Source organism: Aphidius gifuensis, linkage group LG1, assembly GCF_014905175.1.
Source record: "Aphidius gifuensis isolate YNYX2018 linkage group LG1, ASM1490517v1, whole genome shotgun sequence".
Classification (NCBI taxonomy): Eukaryota; Metazoa; Arthropoda; class Insecta; order Hymenoptera; family Braconidae; genus Aphidius; species Aphidius gifuensis.
Genome location: NC_057788.1, coordinates 3,883,926 through 3,906,606, shown reverse-complemented (window position 1 = coordinate 3,906,606; position 22,681 = coordinate 3,883,926). Strand labels below are relative to the sequence as shown.

Here is a 22,681-nt window from a genome sequence, read left to right as displayed (position 1 = left end):
TATTTCATAAATCTGACCTCAATTCATTCTTTTAGATTGTTTTTTTTTTTAATATATTTTCTTCCTGCCTGCTTGTCTTGCTGCCTGTATTTTTACTTTGGGTGATTCTATATAACTTTTCAATAACTTTTAATAAATTACAAATCATTTGAATTATTTTTTTTTTTCTCATTTTAAAATATCAGACAATAAAATTAAATTTTTATTATATTTCAGTATATGAAAATTTATTATTATAGTTTTTTTATTTTTATGAAAGGAAAGAGATAAAGGGGGACCAATAATTGTAGCGCAGTGTGTATTGGTAGGGTAGAGTGACTTTGAAAAGCAAACAATGAGACATAAAATTATTTTTGATGAAATACACTGACAACAAGAATCATTGTCATTACAGACAATAGTTAGATATCGCGATAACCCATATTAAAAAAAATAAATATCCATAAAATAATAGAACAACGAAACAAATATAATAAACTAGATAGATTTGACTATTTGTAAGAGTAAAATGGTCGTGCGAGATATTTAAAATCATTTTATAAAAATAGTATTATATATTTAACTCATATCACCCACCCATCCACCACTACCATTTACCTTAATTTGTTTTATTATTATAAACAAAAAAAAAAAAATGAGTAAGAATACACCACAAGTTGTGCCTCACCTACAGATTATGTTTCAGGCAAAGAACAAGGAATGCCAACATTTGCACGTGGTCCACAGGATGGTGGTCCAAATGATATGAATGACGAAAGAATAGCACATATGTTAAATGAATCAAGTCATCTTGGAATGAGCCGTAGTGAACATGATATGTCAAATGATGCTGATAGTAAAAGTCCAAGTAGATTGGGTTGTCCAAGTCCATTATTTGGAAAAGACAGATATGACAGTCAAAATAGAAGACTTAAAAAATATGAAAATGATGACATTCCACAGGAAAAAGTTGTTAGAATTTATCAAGAAGAACTTGCTAAATTAATGGGTAGAAGAGTTGAAGATTTACGAGGACCAAGAGATTTTCCACCAAGGTGAGAAATAAATTAAAATTAAATTTATTATTTTAAATTATTATCATGTATTTTTTTTTTTTTTTTTATCTTTTCTTTATTTGATTCAATTAAAAAATGAATGGAGTAAAAAAAAACAAAATGTATTATTTAATAAAATTGATGTTTAGAACAGCATGTAAACGTTGATTAATCGCAGTGCGATGTTTTCACATTTTTTCAGTGCTGGTGGTGGTCAAAGTATACAAGGAATGGAAAGAACACAAGATGAAATAAGAATTGCACTTGATGCATATCATCGTGAGTTACAAAAATTAAATACAGCACCTGGACAAATTCCAGGTTTACCAAATTTACCTGGTTTATTAGCACTTCATCAACAAGCACTACATCAAAATCATATTGCAAATGGTGGTGCTGGTACTGGTGTAGGTGGTGGTAATCCAAATAGTGGAGGTGGTGGAGGAGGAGGAGGAGTACAAGATCTTAGTTTGGGAAAAATTGAACAAAGAAATAAAATAATGAATGGTATATCAGAAGAAGATAAAGAAAAAATGGAAGAAGCCATGAGACATGCTGGTAGTGCATTTTCATTGGTAAGACCAAAACAAGAACCAACACAAGGACCACAATCAACACCAGGTGGTTCAAGTGCAAGTTCACCACTTGGAAATTCAATTCTTCCACCAGCCATGACACCAAATGAAGAATTTTCAGCAGCAGCTGCTGCAAGTCCATTACAAAGAATGGCATCAATAACAAATAGTTTAATAAGTCAACCATCAACACCAACACATCATTCATCAAATCAAAGACCATTAAAAGCTGTATTACCACCAATAACCCAACAACAATTCGATCTTTACAATAATCTTAATACAGAGGACATTGTGAAGAGGGTAAGTAGAATAGTAAGTGCAGGAGCAACTTATTTAATAACTTTTTACAATATAATGGATTAAATAGTGCTTGATTTTTATTAATTCATGTTTTTTTTTCTTATTGTTTTATTCAGGTAAAGGAACAATTATCACAGTATTCAATATCACAGAGACTATTTGGAGAATCTGTATTGGGTTTATCACAGGGTTCAGTATCAGATTTACTAGCACGACCAAAACCTTGGCATATGCTTACTCAAAAAGGCAGAGAGCCATTTATTAGAATGAAAATGTTTTTAGAGGATGAACAAGCTGTTCATAAATTAGTTGCAAGCCAATATAAAATTGCACCAGAGAAGCTCATGAGGACCGGCGGCTACGGCGGCCTGCCTCGTAAGTTTAACTCAGGTTAATATATTTTTTGTTTTTTAAACATTATTATTTTATATTATTTTATATTAGAAAAAGAGAATAAAACTTTTTTCGTATTACATAATAAAATTATTTTATAATATTAAAATTTATTTATTTATTTATTTATTACAGCATGTGGAACACCAATGAAACCAATGCCACCAACAAAATTAGTACAAGAACAATTACAAAATGCAGCAAAAGCACAAGCAGCAGCACAAGCAGCAGCAGCAGCCCAAGTTGCCGCCCAAACAGCAGCAGCAGTACAACATCATCAAGAACAAACACAAATGCAACTTGGTCCACCACAATCAAGTCCACAACTTGGTCAACATACAATACAAGGACCACAAGGATTAATGTTAACATCACCAGGTTCACATCTTGCATCACATTTACCAACCCAATTAACAATTCAAGAATTACAAAAAAAACAACATCAACAACAACAACGTGAACAACAACAACAAATGTCTGGTTTACATTCACCACATCAAATGACACCATCACCATTACGTAGTCTTCATCCACATATATCACCAAGTGTTTATGAAATGGCTGCATTAACACAAGATCTTGATACACAAACAATAACAACAAAAATAAAAGAAGCTCTACTTGCTAATAATATTGGACAAAAAATATTTGGTGAAGCTGTACTTGGTTTATCACAAGGTTCAGTTAGTGAATTATTAAGTAAACCAAAACCATGGCATATGTTAAGTATTAAAGGACGTGAACCATTTATAAGAATGCAGCTTTGGCTATCAGATGCACATAATGTTGATCGTTTGCAAGCATTAAAAAATGAAAGACGTGAAGCTAATAAAAGACGTCGTAGTAGTGGTCCTGGTCATGATAATTCATCAGATACATCAAGTAATGATACTGCTGATTTTTATCATGCTAGTAATTCACCTGGTCCAGGACCTGGTCCTGGTCCTGGTCCAGCAGCTAAAAAACAACGTGTATTATTTTCTGAAGAACAAAAAGAAGCATTAAGACTTGCATTTGCACTTGATCCATATCCAAATGTTGCAACAATTGAATTTCTTGCTGGTGAATTAGGTTTATCATCAAGAACAATAACAAATTGGTTTCATAATCATAGAATGAGATTAAAACAACAAACACCACATGGACAACCAGAACAACAATCACCACGTGAACCTGGACAACCATTTGATCCAGTACAATTTCGTTTATTACTAAATCAAAGATTACTTGAAATACAAAAAGAAAGACTTGGTTTGGGTAATGTACAAATACCATATTCACCATATTTTAATCCAAATTTAGCAACATTAATGAGTAATGCATTAAAAGAACAATGTTCTGGTCTTGATTTATCAATGGGTACATTAAAACGTGAACCAAATCAAGAATATGATGATGATGATGCTGATAATGATAATGATAATGAAAATGATAATGATAATGATGATGGTATGAGTAATTTAGGTAGTGAAGATTCAGATGGTTCTGGTACAAGTTTAAAACGTGAATCAAATGATATACATAATTCACAAATACCAACAACAGCATCATCAGTAACATCAGCAAGATCAAGTAGAAGAAAACCAGCAGCACCACAATGGGTTAATCCAGAATGGCAAGAACCAACAAGAACTGGTGATGAAGTTATTATAAATGGTGTTTGTGTTATGCAAACTGATGATTATGGTGTTAAAAGAGAAAATGAACAAACAGTTAGAGTTGAACCAACACCAGTACAAGATAGATATGATGATGATTGTCAAAGTGATGCATCATCAATATCAGCAAATAATGGACAAGATCGTGATAGTCCAATGCCTGCAAGTCCAAAATCAGCTCAAAATAGTCCAATAATAACAACTACAACAACAGCAACAACAACAACGACAATGACATCACCAAGATCACCATTATCAACACAAAATATTCACAATAACATTGATCAAAGTCCCAAAGACATTGTTAAAAGTGAACCAGAAGAAACTTGGGACTATTAGTTGATTTAATTTTTATTTATTTATTTATAAAATATCTATATTATATAAAAAAACAAAAAAGATAACAAAAATTATTATAAATACAAGCGATTTATATATCTGGCCAAATAAACATCTAGCTTGTCTTGATTGATTTTAAGCTATTTTTTGTAATTAAAAATTTAAACAAAATTTCTTGTATATTATTATCATTATTACTATTATTATTATTATTGTTGTTATAACTATGATTATTAATTTTTTTTATTTTTATCAAAAAGAAAAAAAAAAAAAAAGAAAAAAAAATAATAAAATTATGTGTAGAATAAGATTTTTAGGAAAAAGAAAATGTAAAAAAAGAAAATATATAAAAAACCAGCGATAGGATTCGCATTTTTTTTTTTTTTTTTGTTTCATTGGAACATAAAAGATGTACCAATTATATCATACGAGTCCTGCCTATCGACTTGGGCATTAAATTTAGTTGACCGAAGTTGACATAACGACTGAATCACAAAAAAAAAAAAATTGAAAAATAAATAAAACCTGTAATTTATAACTTTGTTTTTATTTTAAAAAAAAAAAATTTTTATTTCTTCGTCAACAAGTATTATGTAGAGAAAAAAATAAATAAATGAATAATAATAATATGTCGAATTAATAAAGAGCGGAGCAAAATCAAAAGTCTCTTTCGAATTCGTAAAAATAATATTTAAAAAAATATAAACAAATTCACCAGTGAGCGATGAACAAAATTAAAAAGAAAAAAAAAATAATAAAGTATACTGTGAATATATAAATTAGCGTATAAAAAAATTCTAGTAGAAAAAAAAATAGTAATAATAAATATGAACAAAAAAAGAAAAACAATGTAGCTCTATAATAATTATGATAAAATCGTTGATTGGTTTTTTTTTAAATTATAAATTAACGTATCAATGAGCAAAGAAATCGCTTAATCTTTGCAAAAAGAAAAAAAAAATAGATAATTTAAACAAAAAAAAAAAAAAAAACAGTGCAATTTTTTTAATTTTTTCATTATTAATTAATTGTTATAATTATTTTGTTTGAACAATTAAAATTCCATAATTCTGTATGTAAATTATTTAAAGAAAAAAAAAATAAATAATCAGTCTGTTGTTCAATCAATACAGGAAAAAAAAATTGAAAAAAAAAAATTTGTTTATTGATTTTGTCTTTAAAAAAAAAATTAATTTAACGCGACAAGGATTATTAAAATTAAATGTCATAAGTATTGTCTGCAAGTCCAATCTTTCCTGACTTTCTCTTATTATTAATATTATTATTATTAATATTTTGAATATATATATTTTTTTTCTTTCACAACAATGTGTTGATGTTTAAGTATTTTTTTTGACTGTATATTTTATTCACTTATTTTTATATAATTTTAATTATATTATTAGAAATATAATCTTCATTTATTTATTGACAATTTTTCATTTTATATTTAAACAATTAAATGATAAACAAGACAAAATAAATAAATAAAAATTATAATTATTAATAAAAAACAACAGAGAGTAATTTCTCTTTAAAAAAAAAATATATATCAAACCAGGAAATACAAATAGGGATCACTCAAGGCCGTTACCAATGTTATTATTATTATCATCGACTAAATATTAATAATTATTAATTTTTATTATTGTATAACATAATAAAAAAAAAAAACAATTTATTGTATCTAATATTTTAGTTATTGATTATACTGTCATTATTCGTTGTTAATGATTATCTCAAGCTCGAGAGAGAAAATGTTTAAAATTATGTAATGTAGGAAAAAAAAACAAAAATTGTATAGAGACAGTGATAATCTAACAAAGGATTACGTAATCCTAATTTTTTTTTATTTTTAATTAAACAATTAGATTATTATTATTTTCTTTGATTTAAAAAAAAAATTTCTATACATTTATTTTTTTCATAAAATTAATAATTTTTATTATTTAATATGAGCGTTATTAATTATTATAATTATTATGGTTATTATTGATATTATTTTAAATTTTTTAAATTATAATTATTGAATGCAAAATGGCTTATGAAGCCAATGTGATAGAGCTTATATTATAATATATTTGCGAAGAGAAAGAGACAAATGGGATTGTAAATTTTACGACAATGATAATGCAAAGAAAAGATAAAATAATTAAATATTAAATAAATTAATTAAAATAATAAAGGTACATTATAAATTAACATTAAAAAAAAATACATACAAATTGTACTTGTAAATTATTATTATTATTATCATTATTATAACTATTATTATTATATTTAATTATAACTTTATCAACTGCAGTTAAGCTTCATATAAATATATTAATTAACATAAATATAGATGAGTAGATTAATTTCTACGAATATGTGAATTTTTAATATGAAAAAATAATAAAATAATCAAAGAACAAAAAAAAATAAAAATATAAAATAATTGTATTTGTATTGTGACACTGATTAAATTAAACAAATACATGCACGTAACCATGATGGAATCGTGTTTTATTCAATGAGTTTATATTTAAATAATAAAAAAAAAAAAAAATCATACGCAAGACTTGAAATAATGATCGAAATTAACAAATAAAAAATACACAAAGAAATATCATCCATTGATTGATGTTTATAATTAATATCTAGTCTTCAATTAAAAGCAAAAAATAAATGGATTTTAAAAAAAGTACTGAAGAATAAAAATCAACAAATGGGCATTGCTTAAAATAAAAAAATAAAAAAAAAAGACCAGTGATTGACATTTTTATTATTATTTTTCTTTTCTTTATTATATTATTGTTAAGTTTAATCATCATTTATGTAAATAATTAATTGTCGTATCACAAAATAATTAATTGTTGACACAAAAAAAAATAAAAAAATAAAAAAAACAAACAATTCTTACTCCATAGAATTGAAAAATAAAAAAATTTAAAATAAAAAAATGGAAAACTCGATAGATTATTACACAGTATATTAAAAAAAAATAAATAACAATTATTTTCAAGTAAAATATCTTGATTAATCTATATTAAAAAATTGACACAGACCACCCTCCAACAGCTCTGATATATTTTTCAGCTGTATTTTTCATAATAATATTTCATCACAGCAATTTTTATTGACAAAAAAAAAAAAAAAAATATAAAAAAAGAAAAAAAAAATAAACAAATAGCAATATATAAAATATATATATTTAAAAAATAAAATCTACACTTATAATAAATAAAATAAAGTGATCAAAAGTATAAAAAATATTTTCTTGTTTTTTTTCAAATTTTATAATTGAATAAATGACCCATCGATTAATGATAATTAAAAACTTGCTGACATTGCAGCCAAATAATTAATAAAACCTAACTGTATATTCTATTGTTTATTTAAAAAAAATAAATAAATAAATAAAACTGTAATTGTCAAGACAACTAGAGTCATTTGTAGATATTTAATTAGATTGATACGATAGCTTTAATTATTTGAAAAAAAATAATGCTTAAACTGAATGATAAATGGATTGAAAAAATGAGCTGAATGAAAAAAAGGGAATCGAATGAATCACGTTGTAATATATTTAAAAAACAATAAAGTTTATTATCAATGACGACTATTATTATTAATTTTAAAATTAGCGCAACATGCGTTTTTGAAAACTGTTGTCGATGATCAAGTGAGAATGAAAAAAATCATATCGTAAACATAATGAATATTTTACAAAAATAAAATGTAGATAACTGTAATTTTTTTTTTTTTTTTCTCAGATTAAATCTCCAAATGCCTAATGCAATGCCCAATTATTTCCCATTTCCAATAATTGTCTTCAAATAATTTTAAATAATAAAAAATAAGAAAAAGCAAACAGTTTTAACAAAAATAAAAAAAAAAAGCCTATACAATATTATTATGTACACAAACGGAACCAGGAATATATACGATCAAAATAAATAAAATAAAAAAATATTTAAAAAAGTTTTATCATTCAGTAGTTTAAATAATTTATTATTGAAAAATAAATTATCTAAAGTAATAGATTATTAATTGATTTATAAATATATGAAATATTCAGTTTCAATTGTATAATAGCATTAATAAATAAATAATAATTATAATAAAAAAAAAAAAAAAAGCAAAAGTATTCTGTACATTATGTGAACAACATGAGCACTATTGTTTTAAGAATAAAAATTGTACGTTTATGACACGATGATTAAAGAAAAGAAGAAAATAAAAAAATAAGATATACAAACAATATATATTGTAGTTTATTTATTTGTGATTTATTTAATTATTTTTTTTTCTTTTAAATTGATAAATAACTCATTTCAAAAATTAATTTTTGCCTTGTAAATTGTACTATGAAAATTATTTTTATAAAAATTGATTTTAGTATTGGAAAAAAATGTTTGCATCCTATTTATCTTTAGCTTAGTTTTTGAAATAGACAATTTAATTCACCTATTGATCAACTATTATAATTGCGAAAAAATAAAATAAATTCTAGCCATGAATATTAAAATTTATATTGTTTAAAATACAAATGCTTAAAAAATAATAAATTCTTTCGAACATCAAGGTTTGTACTTTTCCAACTGAAGGATAGAATAAAAAAGATTCAAGTAAGTTGCCTTACCTTTTGCAGCTTTATAGATGACGCAGCCAAGTAGTTGATTTAGCCAAGAGATTCAGCAAATGGTACACTCAACACAATCACTAACACTGTTATTTAACTTTCAAAATACTAAACAAATTGTCAGACTTTTTTAAACTATTAAATTTATATAATAAAAACCATCGAGATTAATTTTTTTAAACACTTTTAAAAGGTATATTCACATAATCTGTAACAAAAATCGAAAGAATATTATATTACTAGATAACTGGAAAACTGAACAAAGTGTTATTCAAATCACTCCAAGTTGGAGCCTACTGTATTATCATCAACCACTAACAAAGAAGCTATATTTGCCAAAATATTATAAATTTTCAATTAATTAGTTCTCAATTACAGGTAAAAAACAGGTAAATATTACAGTTCAAAGCAGTTCGAAGGAGCAACACTTTTACCACGTAAAATGAAAAAACGAAGACTGAGCCGCGTAGTGGCAAAAATATCAACTAATTTACGGTTGGTAAAAGAAAAAAAAACATCAATTAAAAATAAATTAAATAAATAAAATAGATATTGTAAAAATAATTGCTATAATTAATCTATCAAATTAGTTGATTAATAATTAATAAATTAATTGATAAATATATTAATAATAATAATAAGAGTTCCAGCAATACCGATCAAGACAAAGAGAGAGAGAGAAAAATGTTCTCATTGGTTCTCATCAAAGAGCGCTCGTGTTGCCGTTTATTATTAAACATTTATTATTATTATTATTTATACCGCAATGAATGCCCCACTATCCCCACTTTATGTAATATCGAGCAGTCAAATCAGTCAAATACTCGACACACATAATAAACAACACAAGTGTTAAAACTCGGTGCGTTATTGTTAAAATACAAAATAAAAAGTTCAATTGTCAACAATTATAAATAAAACAAAATCATTAATCATTTTTTAATAATATTTTAGATTACACAAGTTTGAGGAATTATTATTTTGATAATACATAAAACAAATATTGTGAAAAATCAGTGATTTCATTGGCCACACCCGGCAGCCATTTTAGGCTCATCAAATCAATACAAAAATAAATAAATTTTGACGTTTAAAAATGGATCAAATAACACCAAAAGAAGTTAGGATATTAGAAAATCCAGAGGATATTCAGGAACGTCGTGAACAAGTACTTGGCAGATATGCTAATTTTAAAGCAGAAGCACGTACAAAACGTGATAAACTTGAGGACTCCCGTCGCTTTCAGGTACGTCATCAATGAATTCTATGTGTATTAAAACACATCCACACCCACATACACTCAATTAACTGTTATTATCATCAATGACATCATTGTTATCTATTAGTGGTTTTTTTATTTTTATTTTTATTTTTTTTCTGTATACCTACTTGAATTGATGACATCATTTTATATTAATTTAAATTGTTATTGCTATTGTTACAGTATTTTAAGCGAGATGCGGATGAACTCGAAGGATGGATATTTGAAAAATTACAAGCAGCTTCTGATGAAAATTATAAAGATCCAACAAATCTTCAAGCAAAAATTCAAAAACATCAAGCATTTGAAGCTGAGGTATCAGCTCATTCAAATGCAATTGTTTTGCTTGATAATACTGGATCAGAAATGATTGCCCAACATCATTTTTCTAGTGATATGATACGTAAACGTCTTGAGGAACTTCATCGTTTATGGGAACTTTTATTAAGTCGTTTAGCTGAAAAAGGATTAAAATTACAACAAGCACTTGTTCTTGTACAATTTATTCGTCATTGTGATGAAGTTATGTTTTGGATTCATGATAAAGAAGCATTTGTAACAACTGATGAATTTGGTCATGATTTAGAACATGTTGAGGTACTCCAAAGAAAATTTGATGAATTTCAAAAAGATATGGCAAGTCAAGAGTATCGTGTTACTGAAGTTAATGAACTTGCTGATAAATTATTGTTAGATGGACATCCAGAACGTGATACAATTCTTAGAAGAAAAGAAGAATTAAATGAATCATGGCAACGTCTTAAACAATTAGCAATATTAAGACAAGAAAAATTATTTGGAGCACATGAAATACAACGTTTTAATCGTGATGCTAATGAAACAATGACATGGATTGCTGAAAAAGATGTTGTATTATCATCTGATGATTTTGGTAGAGATCTTGCAAGTGTACAAACATTACAACGTAAACATGAGGGTATTGAACGTGATTTAGCAGCATTAGAAGATAAAGTTGCAACACTTGGTGCTGAAGCTGATCGTTTATCAGCAACTCATCAAGCTGATCATTCACAACAAATACAAGCAAAACTTGCTGAAATATTTCAATCATGGGAAAGTTTAACAGCAAAAGCTAAAGAACGTCGTTTTAAATTAGATGAATCATATTATCTTCATAGATTTTTAGCTGATTATAGAGATCTTGTATCATGGATGAATGATATGCGTGCAATAATATCAGCTGATGAACTTGCTAAAGATGTTGCTGGTGCTGAGGCATTATTAGAAAGACATCAAGAACATAAAGGTGAAATTGATGCACGTGCTGATAGTTTTGATTCAGCAACATTAGCTGGTAATCAATTACTTGAACGTAAACATTATGCTGCTGATGAAGTTGCTAGAAAGTTGGATTCATTAATTGAAGATAAATCATCATTATTATCATTGTGGGAACAAAGAAGAATACTTTATGAACAATGTATGGATTTACAACTTTTTTATCGTGATACTGAACAAGCTGATGCTTGGATGGCTAAACAAGAAGCATTTTTAGCAAATGAAGATCTTGGTGATTCATTAGATAGTGTTGAGGCATTAATTAAAAAACATGAAGATTTTGATAAATCACTTGCTGCACAAGAAGAAAAAATTAAAGCACTTGATGAATTTGCTGGTAAACTTATTGAAGGTAAACATTATGCTGCTGATGATGTTGCACAAAGACGTAAATTATTACTTGAAAGACGTGCTGTATTACTTGTTAATTCAGCTGAACGTAGAAGACGTCTTGAGGATGCATATAAATTACAACAATTTGAACGTGATTGTGATGAAACAAAAGGTTGGGTTAATGAAAAATTAAAATTTGCAACTGATGATAGTTATCTTGATCCAACAAATTTAAATGGTAAAGTACAAAAACATCAAAATTTTGAACAAGAATTAAATGCAAATAAAACACGTATGGAAGAAATGGTATCAATTGGACAAGAATTAATTGACAGTGAGCATTATGCCAGTGATAGAATAAAAGGTAGAATTGATGAAATTGTATCATTATGGGAAAGTCTTGCTAAAGCAACTGAAAAAAAAGGTACAAAATTACAAGAAGCATCACAACAACAACAATTTAATCGTACTGTTGAAGATATTGAATTATGGTTATCTGAAGTTGAAGGACAATTAATGTCTGAAGATTATGGTAAAGATTTAACAAGTGTACAAAATTTACAAAAAAAACATGCACTACTTGAAGCTGATGTTGGATCACATTCAGATCGTATTGAAAGTATTGCACAAGCAGCTGAACAATTTGTTAGCTCTGGTCATTTTGATGCTGATAATATACGTGGTAAACAAGAACAACTTGGTTCACGTTATTCAGCATTACAAAGACCAATGAGTATTAGAAAACAACGTCTACTTGATTCATTACAAGTACAACAATTATTCCGTGATATTGAAGATGAAGAAGCATGGATACGTGAAAAAGAACCAGTTGCAGCAAGTACAAATCGTGGTCGTGATTTAATTGGTGTACAAAATTTACAAAAAAAACATCAAGCTGTATTGGCTGAAATTAATAATCATGAGCCAAGAGTTGCTGCTGTTTGTCAGGCTGGATCAAAAATGTTACAAGATGGACATTTTGCTGCTGAAGAAATAAGTCAAAGATTAGCAGCACTTGATGAACACTGGGGACAATTAAAAGAAAAAGCACGTCAACGTAAAACTGATTTAGATGATTCATTACAAGCACATCAATATTTTGCTGATGCAAATGAAGCAGAATCATGGATGAAAGAAAAACGACCAATTGTATTAAATGCTGATTATGGAAAAGATGAAGATAGCTCAGAGGCATTATTAAAAAAACATGAAGCACTTGTTAGTGATCTTGAGGCATTTGCAAGTACAATTGGTGGTTTAAGAGATCAAGCAGCAGCTTGTAGACAACAAGAAACACCAACAATTGATATTGCTGGTAAAGAATGTGTTGTTGCACTTTATGATTATGCTGAAAAATCACCACGTGAAGTATCTATGAAAAAGGGTGATACATTAACATTATTAAATTCAAATAATAAAGATTGGTGGAAAGTTGAAGTTAATGATCGTCAAGGTTTTGTACCAGCAGCTTATGTTAAACGTGTTGAGCCAGAAGTTGGTTTAACAGCATCACAACAAAATTTAGCACGTGAACAAAGTTCAATTGCTGCTAGACAAGCACAAATTCAAGCACAATTTGATGATTTACTTGAATTAGCACATGAACGTCAAAATAAATTAAATGAAACAGCTAAAGCATATGTATTAGTTAGAGAAGCAGCTGAATTAGCAACATGGATTAAAGATAAAGAAAATCATGCACAAGTACAAGATGTTGGTGAAGATTTAGAACAAGTTGAAGTTATGCAAAAGAAATTTGATGATTTTCAAGCTGATCTTAAAGCAAATGAAGTACGTTTAGCTGAAATGAATGAAATTGCTGTACAATTAATGAGTCTTGGTCAAACTGAGGCTGCATTAAAAATACAAACACAAATTCAAGATCTCAATGAAAAATGGACAAGTTTACAAACACTTACTGCTGAAAGAGCAAGTCAATTGGGATCAGCTCATGAGGTACAACGTTTTCATCGTGATGTTGATGAAACAAAAGATTGGATACGTGAAAAAGATGCTGCATTAAATAATGATGATCTTGGTAAAGATTTAAGAAGTGTACAAGCATTACAAAGAAAACATGAGGGTCTTGAACGTGATTTAGCTGCATTGGGAGATAAAATTAAACAACTTGATGAAACAGCAAATCGTCTTATGCAATCACATCCTGATACTGCTGAACAAACATATGCTAAACAAAAAGAAATTAATGAAGAATGGACACAACTTACTGCCAAGGCTAATTCAAGAAAAGAAAAACTTCTTGATTCTTATGATTTACAAAGATTTTTAAGTGATTATCGTGATTTAATGGCTTGGATTAATTCAATGATGGGTCTTGTAGCATCTGAAGAACTTGCATCTGATGTAACTGGTGCTGAGGCATTATTAGAACGTCATCAAGAGCATCGTACTGAAATTGATGCTAGAGCTGGTACATTCCAATCATTTGAATTATTTGGTCAACAATTATTACAATCAAGTCATTATGCAAGTGTTGAAATACAAGAAAAATTAGAATCAATGACTGAGGCACGTCAAGAACTTGAAAAAGCTTGGGTACAACGTCGTATGCAACTTGACCAAAATTTAGAACTTCAATTATTTTGTCGTGATTGTGAACAAGCTGAAAATTGGATGAGTGCCAGAGAAGCATTTCTCAGTAGTGCTGATGCTGTTGATAGTACAGATAATGTTGAGGCACTTATTAAAAAACATGAAGATTTTGATAAAGCAATTAATGCACATGAAGAAAAAATTGCTGCATTACAAACATTGGCTGATCAACTTATTGCTGCTGAGCATTATGCAGCAAAACCAATTGATGATAGACGTTGTCAAGTACTTGATCGTTGGCGTCATTTAAAAGATGCATTAATTGAAAAAAGATCAAAACTTGGTGAATCACAAACATTACAACAATTTTCACGTGATGCTGATGAAATGGAAAATTGGATTGCTGAAAAATTACAACTTGCAACTGAAGAGAGTTACAAAGATCCAGCAAATATACAATCAAAACATCAAAAACATCAAGCATTTGAAGCTGAATTAGCTGCAAATGCTGATAGAATACAATCTGTATTAGCTATGGGTGGTAATCTTATTGATAAACATCAATGTGCTGGTTCTGAAGATGCTGTACAAAAACGTCTTGCTTCAATTGCTGATCAATGGGAATATTTAACTCAAAAAACAACTGAAAAATCATTAAAATTAAAAGAAGCTAATAAACAAAGAACTTATATTGCTGCTGTTAAAGATCTTGATTTTTGGCTTGGTGAAGTTGAAAGTTTATTAACATCTGAGGATGCTGGTAAAGATTTAGCATCTGTACAAAATTTAATGAAAAAACATCAACTTGTTGAGGCTGATATACAAGCACATGAAGAAAGAATAAAAGATATGAATTCACAGGCTGATTCATTAATTGAATCTGGTCAATTTGATGCTGCTGGTATACAAGAAAAACGTCAAAGTATCAATGAAAGATATGAAAGAATAAGAAATTTAGCTGCTCATCGTCAAGCAAGATTAAATGAAGGAAATACACTTCATCAATTTTTCCGTGATATTGCTGATGAAGAATCATGGATTAAAGAAAAAAAATTACTTGTTGGTTCAGATGATTATGGACGTGATTTAACTGGTGTACAAAATTTAAAGAAAAAACATAAACGTTTAGAGGCTGAATTAGCAAGTCATGAACCAGCAATTCAAGCTGTACAAGAAGCTGGTGAAAAATTAATGGATGTATCAAATTTGGGTGTACCAGAAATTGAACAACGTTTGAAGCTACTTAATCAAGCATGGGCTGAATTAAAACAACTTGCTGCAAATCGTGGACAAAAACTTGATGAATCATTGACATATCAACAATTTTTAGCTAAAGTTGAAGAAGAAGAAGCTTGGATAACTGAAAAACAACAATTATTATCTGTTGAAGATTATGGTGATACAATGGCTGCTGTACAAGGTTTATTAAAAAAACATGAAGCATTTGAAACTGATTTTTCAGCTCATGGTGATCGTTGTAAAGATATATGTGATGCTGGTGAATCATTAATTAAATCTGGTAATCATCGTGCTGATTCAATTGGACAACGTTGTAATCAATTGAGAAATAAACTTGAACAACTTGGCTCATTGGCAATACGTAGAAAAACACGTTTAAATGATAATTCAGCGTATTTACAATTTATGTGGAAAGCTGATGTTGTTGAATCATGGATTGCTGATAAAGAAACACATGTTAGATCTGAAGAATTTGGACGTGATTTATCAACAGTACAAACATTATTAACAAAACAAGAAACATTTGATGCTGGTCTTCATGCATTTGAACATGAAGGTATACAAAATATAACAACATTAAAAGAAAGACTTGTTGATTCTGGTCATGATCAAACACCAGCAATACAAAAACGTCATGCTGATGTTATAACACGTTGGCAAAAATTACTTGCTGATTCAGATGCTAGAAAACAACGTTTATTACGTATGCAAGACCAATTCCGTCAAATTGAAGAATTATATTTGACATTTGCTAAAAAAGCATCAGCATTTAATTCATGGTTTGAAAATGCTGAAGAAGATTTAACTGATCCAGTACGTTGTAATAGTATTGAAGAAATACGTGCATTAAGAGAAGCACATGCACATTTCCAAGCAAGTTTATCATCAGCTGAAGCTGATTTTCAAGCATTGGCTGCACTTGATAGAAAAATTAAAAGTTTTAATGTTGGTCCAAATCCATATACTTGGTTTACAATGGAAGCACTTGAAGATACATGGCGTAATTTACAAAAAATTATCAAAGAACGTGATGTTGAATTGGCTAAAGAAGCACAACGTCAAGAAGAAAATGATAAATTAAGAAAAGATTTTGCAAAACATTCAAATGCATTCCATCAATGGTTAGCTGAAACTCGTACATCAATGATGGAAGGATCTGGTTCATTGGAACAACAACTAGAAGCAACTAAAAGAAAAACACAAGAAGTACGTGCACGTCGTTCTGATCTTAAAAAAATTGAAGATCTTGGAGCTATATTAGAAGAACATTTAATTCTTGATAATCGTTATACTGAACACAGTACAGTTGGCCTAGCTCAACAATGGGATCAATTAGATCAACTTGGTATGAGAATGCAGCATAATTTAGAACAACAAATACAAGCAAGAAATCAATCAGGTGTATCTGAGGATGCACTTAAAGAATTTTCAATGATGTTTAAACACTTTGATAAAGACAAGAGTGGACGATTAAATAAACAAGAATTTAAATCTTGTTTACGTGCATTGGGTTATGATTTACCAATGGTTGAAGAAAATCAACCTGATCCAGAATTTGAAAATATACTTGATATTGTTGATCCCCAACGTGATGGATATGTTTCACTACAACAATACATGGCATTTATGATTAGCAGAGAAACTGAAAATGTTCAAAGCTCTGAAGAAATTGTCAATGCATTCAGGGCAATTACCGCTGCTGATAGGCCATATGTTACTAAAGAAGAACTATATGCGGTAAATAATATTTTTATAATAACATTAATTATATATATTCTTGATTAATTTAATTATATTTATTTATTTATTTGTTTTAGAATCTTACCAAGGAAATGGCTGATTACTGTGTTGCCCGAATGAAACCATACGTTGATCCAAAGAATGAACGACCAATAACAGCTGCTTTGGATTACAATGATTTTACTCAAACACTTTTCCAAAATTAATCATTATTATTACGTATATAATTACGTATATTTAATCTTTTCACATTTTGAAAAATTGTGTAATCAAAAATATTATTTATCGTAAAACACAAAATATATATTATTCATATTGTACCCTTTTAAATTTCACAATTATTCAAATAAATCTATAAACTAATTACTGTTATTATTTAATTATTCAATTACCATTCAATTAAAATAATAAAAAATTATTTATATTTTCATTTAAAGTAAAAAAAAAAACCTCAATTTACAAAATAGATTTTTTTTCTTCTTCTTCAAATTTACTGTTGATTATTATGTAGACGTAATAATTTTGCTAATTTTTTAGTCATATAGTATGGTTTTGCAGCTGAGCCATCATGTCGTTCACAATCCTCAAGGAAACATAAAAATATTGTATCAACAGCAGTCTCATGAACAGAGAAGAATATAGTTGCAACGAGATAAGATCCAAGACTCACTAGAGTCACAGGAACATACCAATAGTCATCATATCTATCTGGATGTGAATAGTAGGACCATGTGATTAAAGCCATCACAGATGTTACGAGTATTTTTCCTGCTATTAAAAGCCAGTCAACAATTTTATTCAAAACAATGACTCTCAGTATATTTCTCATCAAAAGACTCAATGCATCAGAGGCTGATTCACACAAGCCTTTTCCATAAATTGCACAAACAATATATGCATTTCTATTCATAAATCTTAAAAATCTTTCCAACACTGCTAAAAGAAATTGTGAACATTTATAGCATGCTTCAGAAAAACCTCCAAGCATTGGACCTTGTGATTGACCTGTTGCTTGTGCATGTATGTACTCCAATAACAAACGAAAACATCTAACAACTGTTATCAAGAATGAGCCAAATGCAACTGTTCCAAGATGATATCTACAAAAAAAAAAATTAATTTAAGTAAATTATATATTATTTAAATTAAAAATCAATGAGACAACTCACCTGATTGTTCTCCATATACTTATTAAAAGTGTAAAATATGGTAAATCAGATTTTCTCATTGTCCAGTACCAAGTTGCAAATGTTGCTGCAAGTATCATTTCACCAAGTGCAGATATAAAAAAAAATGACCATAAACCACCAACAATATGTATAACATATGCATATTTAATATTTTTTGGACTTTCAATATTTTGCAAATGACAACCCATAGAAATACAATTTTCATCATTTTCACGACAATTTTTATTAAATACATTTGGATCACACGTTGCTCCTTCATGATAATTAAGACCAAATGGACAAATACATTTATTATCTTTATCATCTGTTACTTCAATGATAAAATTCTTTTCACCAATTGATATTAAATATAATCCAGCAGTTATAAAATAAGCAATCACAGAAAACTGCAACACCCATGGTAAAATTGGAAAAAAAAGTGTTGTTAATGTTGATATAACTGCTCTGAAATTATTATAATAATATTAGATAATAATTAGCTAATTTAATTAATTATTCTATATAATACGTACTTGCTAGCTTCCTTGATAAGTTGACAAGCCAAATAAATTCTATTCCACAAACAGCAAGTCAATAAAATGATCATAACACCAATAAATGATAATATAATTCCAATGACTTTCCAGCCTCCCCATTCTGCCCATTTATTATTTTCAATAAATTCTTGTTCATGTGGTTTAAAACATAGTTTTGATAAATAAAAAAGTATACTAATAACACCAATAATTGAAGCAATAACACATGGTAATGCAATCCATTTTAAAGCAACAATAAATACTAAACATAATAATGCACTTGCACAAATAAGTTCAATAACATTATCTTTTGTTGTTTCAATTTTATTTAATATTTCTTGTCCTTTATATAAATAATCAATTATTTCACGTGCTTTTTTTAATTGTTCATCTGTAATAATAGTACCAGAAAAATCAATTGGAATTGATTTTGGTAAACAACGTCCAGCAACTGGAAAACTTTCTAAATACCATTGAGCACATGCATTTTTATTAATCAATTGTTGTATATCATTGATATTTTTATTTTCCAAATTAACACCAATTTTGCATAATAAATTTTTTTTTAAATTATCAATATCATCAATATCTTGTGTAACAATCCAATTTTTTGTTGGACATTTATTGACACAAACTTGTGGTGTATTACAACGGCTATTAAAACATTTTGTTAAATCAAAAAAAACAAGATTTGTATTATTAACAACTTCTGAATCAATACCACATCTTCTTCCTTCACTGTCTGTTGGTGATAATAATGTATCAATATCACCATTATTATATGCATAAAAACCAATAGATATCCAACAAAACATGAATATTATAAAAACAAATAAACATGGTATATCTGTACATGAACGATTTTTTAATGGACCTTTCCATTGTGGATCATGTTGTATTGGTCTTTCTGCAAATATAAAATTCCAACACATTGATATTAAACAACACATGATGACTTCTGGCTTAATACTGAATGTTTTTAAAATATATTTTTAAAACTTAAATTAGAACATACCGTTGTAGTGCATTGCTTGAACTGATTTTATTTATTTTATGCTGGTTGAGTCATAAGTTACAACTGCTGGAAGTTTTATTTTTTTGTCAAATTTTTTTTTAATTTAATTTTACCATAAAAAATTTATTTTTTTCAACTGATACGCTTTTGTTTTATTCAATCAACAGAATAACTATTTAAACGATAATAAAAATAAAAAAAATTATACATGATTAGTAATAAAAAAAATTGTTTAAGCCAATGAAGCAAGTGCAATATTATCTTATCTTAAATCTTGACTCATATCGATTCGCGTTAATCTCAAAGCTATTGCTTTAAATGCAATATTATTTCAAAACTATTAATGCAGTTGCTAGAATTTATTTTCTTTGTCTTTTGTTTTTGTTTTTTTATTTTATAATATTTATCACACAACAACACTTGATTTTGTTTTTTTTATTAATGTTTTATTTTTATTGTTATAATAAATTTAAAAAAAACACACAATTTTTTATATGTATAAAATTAATAATTATTTTGATTTTGGTAAAAATCTGTTTAATGTTGGACCAAAATCTTTGTTTGGAATATTTTTTTTCTTTTTTTCAGTTTGCTGTTCAATTTGTACTTTTTTCATGGTCTCAGCTGCCTCCTAAAAATAGAACAAATAACAAATGATGATTATTAAATTATCTAGAAATTTAACCGGATGTCTGATGAATTTGTGTTAGTTTCTCTTTTTCTCTTACAATTATTATTTCAATCTAAACTTGATAATAATAATCTTTTTTTTTTCTATTATCAAACTATAATAATAATTTATATTAGTTATATAAAAATTAAAAAATACTTACACGTCGACTCAATGCTTTCAATATATTCTTGGTCTTGACAATCTTAGCAGTACCACCTTTACCCTTGGCCTTTGTTCTACTTGGTTTGAAATCAACTTTTTTAGGCTTGATAAACTGTACAATGAAGGAAAATAAAATTATAACAATTTACATAATAAAAAAAAAAAATGTAATAAATAATATTGAGAACATGAAAAAGATGAAATTACCATTAGTTTTTTCTTTGCTTCAATTTTTTCAGTTAAAGTTGGAACATCAACATCAGCAATAGCACCAGAATCAAGTGATATTAATTCAGGTTGTATTTTATCTAAAAGTGCTTTAACTTCAGCTTCACGTCTTTGTGATTTTGTCTGGAATGGATTAGCCTCAAGAGCATCAAAGTTAGCCTCAGCAGCACCTGGTACGATCAATGAAACAAATCCTTTTTCTGTTCCAATACCAAGAACATCCTCATATGGACAGAATTGCATACCACTAATTGACCATGATTCTTTGTGTCGTAAATATGGTTTCATTGTGTCTTTATCGTCTTTAAATACCTCAACAACATTATCCATTGAAACAGCAAGTAATCCACGTTGACTGTATGATAAATTTTGTGCTGGTGAACGTAAAATAAAATTATGTACTGGTCCAGATAATTGTCTAGCATCCCAAACTTTAACTGAACGATCTGGACTACTTGTTGCCATATATGTACCATACGGATGTACAGCAATTGAACTGATAGCTTGTTTATGACACAACATTTTAGCTTCAGGTTCATGTGAATTTGGTGACCACATTGATACAACACCCTTTGAATCACCACAACATAATATAGCATTACTTGGATTTTGTGTCATAACAGATAGCTTATTAATCTTTGAATCTCTACGTGATACTATTTTACCAATTGATATATCAAGCCATGATAAACATCCAGTATCAGAACCAGCTGCTAGTAAAAAATGATATGGTAAAAATTCTAATCTTGTTACATTTTGCATTCTTTTTAAACAATGTAATTCAATTCCTTGATTATCATAAACATAAACTGATTTTTTTTGTGCAACAGCATACATTGTTTCAATATGTAACCATGATACATCATACACTGATTCCATAACATTCATTTCACATGATAATTTTTTAGTTAACCAATCAAATGCAGCAACATGACCCATTTTACCACCAATTAATAAATGTCTACCATTTCTACTGTATTTTAAACGATATGAACCAAAATCAAGTTTTAATTGAAAACTTTTTGTTGCTGATGTTATATCAACTGCTGAACGTATTTCATTTTGACGAAATTGTGTTGTTGTTTCACCAGCTTCTGTTTCTAAATAACCATAATCTTCAGTTAATAATAATTCAGATCTTGCTGCTTGTTCAGCTGCATTTTCATATTTTTTTTCTTTTGTTTTTAATTTTTCTAAATGTATTTTATTTTTAATTGGTGTTTTTCCTTTATTTAAATTTAATCCATCTCCACGTTTATGTTTTGCAATTAATTCTGGTTTAATTGGTGCTTTTCCTGGAAATTCAATTTTGGGTTTTTTTCTTTCTAAAAAAAAAAAACAATAATAAAATATACAAATTAATTAAAATTATTAAATAATACTTTTATTAATCAAATAAAGTTGTCATTATTTACTTACCTTTATTCATTTTGATGACAACAATTAAAAAAATATTCCTGGATCAACAATTATTATATTTATTTTCTGACAAATACACTGAAATACACGTGAGAAGGTTGAAGGTTAGATTTATATTTTGTTAATTG

The 22,681-nt window shown here is 27.8% G+C and overlaps 4 protein-coding genes across 13 annotated transcripts in view; 2 read left to right on the top strand and 2 right to left on the bottom strand.

Moving 5' to 3' along the window:
• Positions 1–6,446, top strand: part of LOC122861043 (homeobox protein cut) — a 48,155-nt gene extending 41,709 nt beyond the window's left edge. For 4 of the 9 annotated variants that reach the window (XM_044165198.1, XM_044165199.1, XM_044165200.1 and 1 more), the window contains 4 exons: positions 674–1,034; positions 1,213–1,912; positions 2,029–2,302; positions 2,441–6,446. In XM_044165198.1, coding sequence (XP_044021133.1) covers positions 674–1,034; positions 1,213–1,912; positions 2,029–2,302; positions 2,441–4,302 — 3,197 coding nt within the window. In that variant the 3' untranslated portion in view covers positions 4,303–6,446. The remainder of the gene's footprint in view (positions 1–673; positions 1,035–1,212; positions 1,913–2,028; positions 2,303–2,440) is intronic. The other 5 variants (XM_044165201.1, XM_044165207.1, XM_044165202.1 and 2 more) reach the window with 4 other exon arrangements.
• A 3,250-nt stretch (positions 6,447–9,696) lies between these two features.
• LOC122861040 (spectrin alpha chain) lies at positions 9,697–17,715 on the top strand. The gene is made up of 4 exons (XM_044165194.1): positions 9,697–9,788; positions 9,881–10,172; positions 10,371–17,348; positions 17,429–17,715. Exons 2-4 carry the CDS (start codon positions 10,023–10,025, stop codon positions 17,555–17,557), a joined length of 7,257 nt encoding a protein of 2,418 aa, XP_044021129.1. The 5' UTR covers positions 9,697–9,788; positions 9,881–10,022; the 3' UTR covers positions 17,558–17,715.
• LOC122861041 (choline transporter-like 2) lies at positions 17,515–20,702 on the bottom strand. Of its 2 annotated transcripts, XM_044165196.1 has the most exons (4): positions 20,072–20,702; positions 19,054–19,963; positions 18,521–18,985; positions 17,515–18,451 (listed from the first exon to the last, which is right to left on the bottom strand). In XM_044165196.1, the coding sequence occupies exons 1-4, from the start codon at positions 20,082–20,084 to the stop codon at positions 17,842–17,844; spliced, it is 1,998 nt and encodes a 665-aa protein (XP_044021131.1). In that variant the 5' UTR covers positions 20,085–20,702; the 3' UTR covers positions 17,515–17,841. The 2 variants fall into 2 exon arrangements, with proteins under 2 accessions (XP_044021131.1, XP_044021130.1); XM_044165195.1 differs by having other exon boundaries at positions 17,544–18,451; positions 19,054–20,096.
• LOC122861042 (WD repeat-containing protein 46) lies at positions 20,583–22,660 on the bottom strand. The gene is made up of 4 exons (XM_044165197.1): positions 22,554–22,660; positions 21,114–22,459; positions 20,905–21,018; positions 20,583–20,702 (listed from the first exon to the last, which is right to left on the bottom strand). The coding sequence occupies exons 1-4, from the start codon at positions 22,561–22,563 to the stop codon at positions 20,583–20,585; spliced, it is 1,590 nt and encodes a 529-aa protein (XP_044021132.1). The 5' UTR covers positions 22,564–22,660.
• Positions 22,661–22,681: the final 21 nt, after the last annotated feature.

Bases quoted from the DNA above. Each gene is read 5' to 3' on its own strand.
- LOC122861041 (XM_044165195.1), bottom strand. From the start codon at position 20,006: ATGTGTTGTTTAATATCAATGTGTTGGAATTTTATATTTGCAGAAAGA. The intron at 18,986-19,053 runs GTACGTATTATA...TAATAATTTCAG, and splicing joins CTTATCAAGGAAGCTAGCAA to AGCAGTTATATCAACATTAA. The intron at 18,452-18,520 runs GTGAGTTGTCTC...TTTTTTTTGTAG, and splicing joins AGTATATGGAGAACAATCAG to ATATCATCTTGGAACAGTTG.
- LOC122861042 (XM_044165197.1), bottom strand. The intron at 21,019-21,113 runs GTAATTTCATCT...TTCATTGTACAG, and splicing joins AAGCAAAGAAAAAACTAATG to TTTATCAAGCCTAAAAAAGT. The intron at 20,703-20,904 runs GTAAGTATTTTT...TTCTATTTTTAG, and splicing joins TGAAAGCATTGAGTCGACGT to GAGGCAGCTGAGACCATGAA.
- LOC122861040 (XM_044165194.1), top strand. From the start codon at position 10,023: ATGGATCAAATAACACCAAAAGAAGTTAGGATATTAGAAAATCCAGAG. The intron at 10,173-10,370 runs GTACGTCATCAA...CTATTGTTACAG, and splicing joins AGGACTCCCGTCGCTTTCAG to TATTTTAAGCGAGATGCGGA. The intron at 17,349-17,428 runs GTAAATAATATT...TATTTGTTTTAG, and splicing joins CTAAAGAAGAACTATATGCG to AATCTTACCAAGGAAATGGC.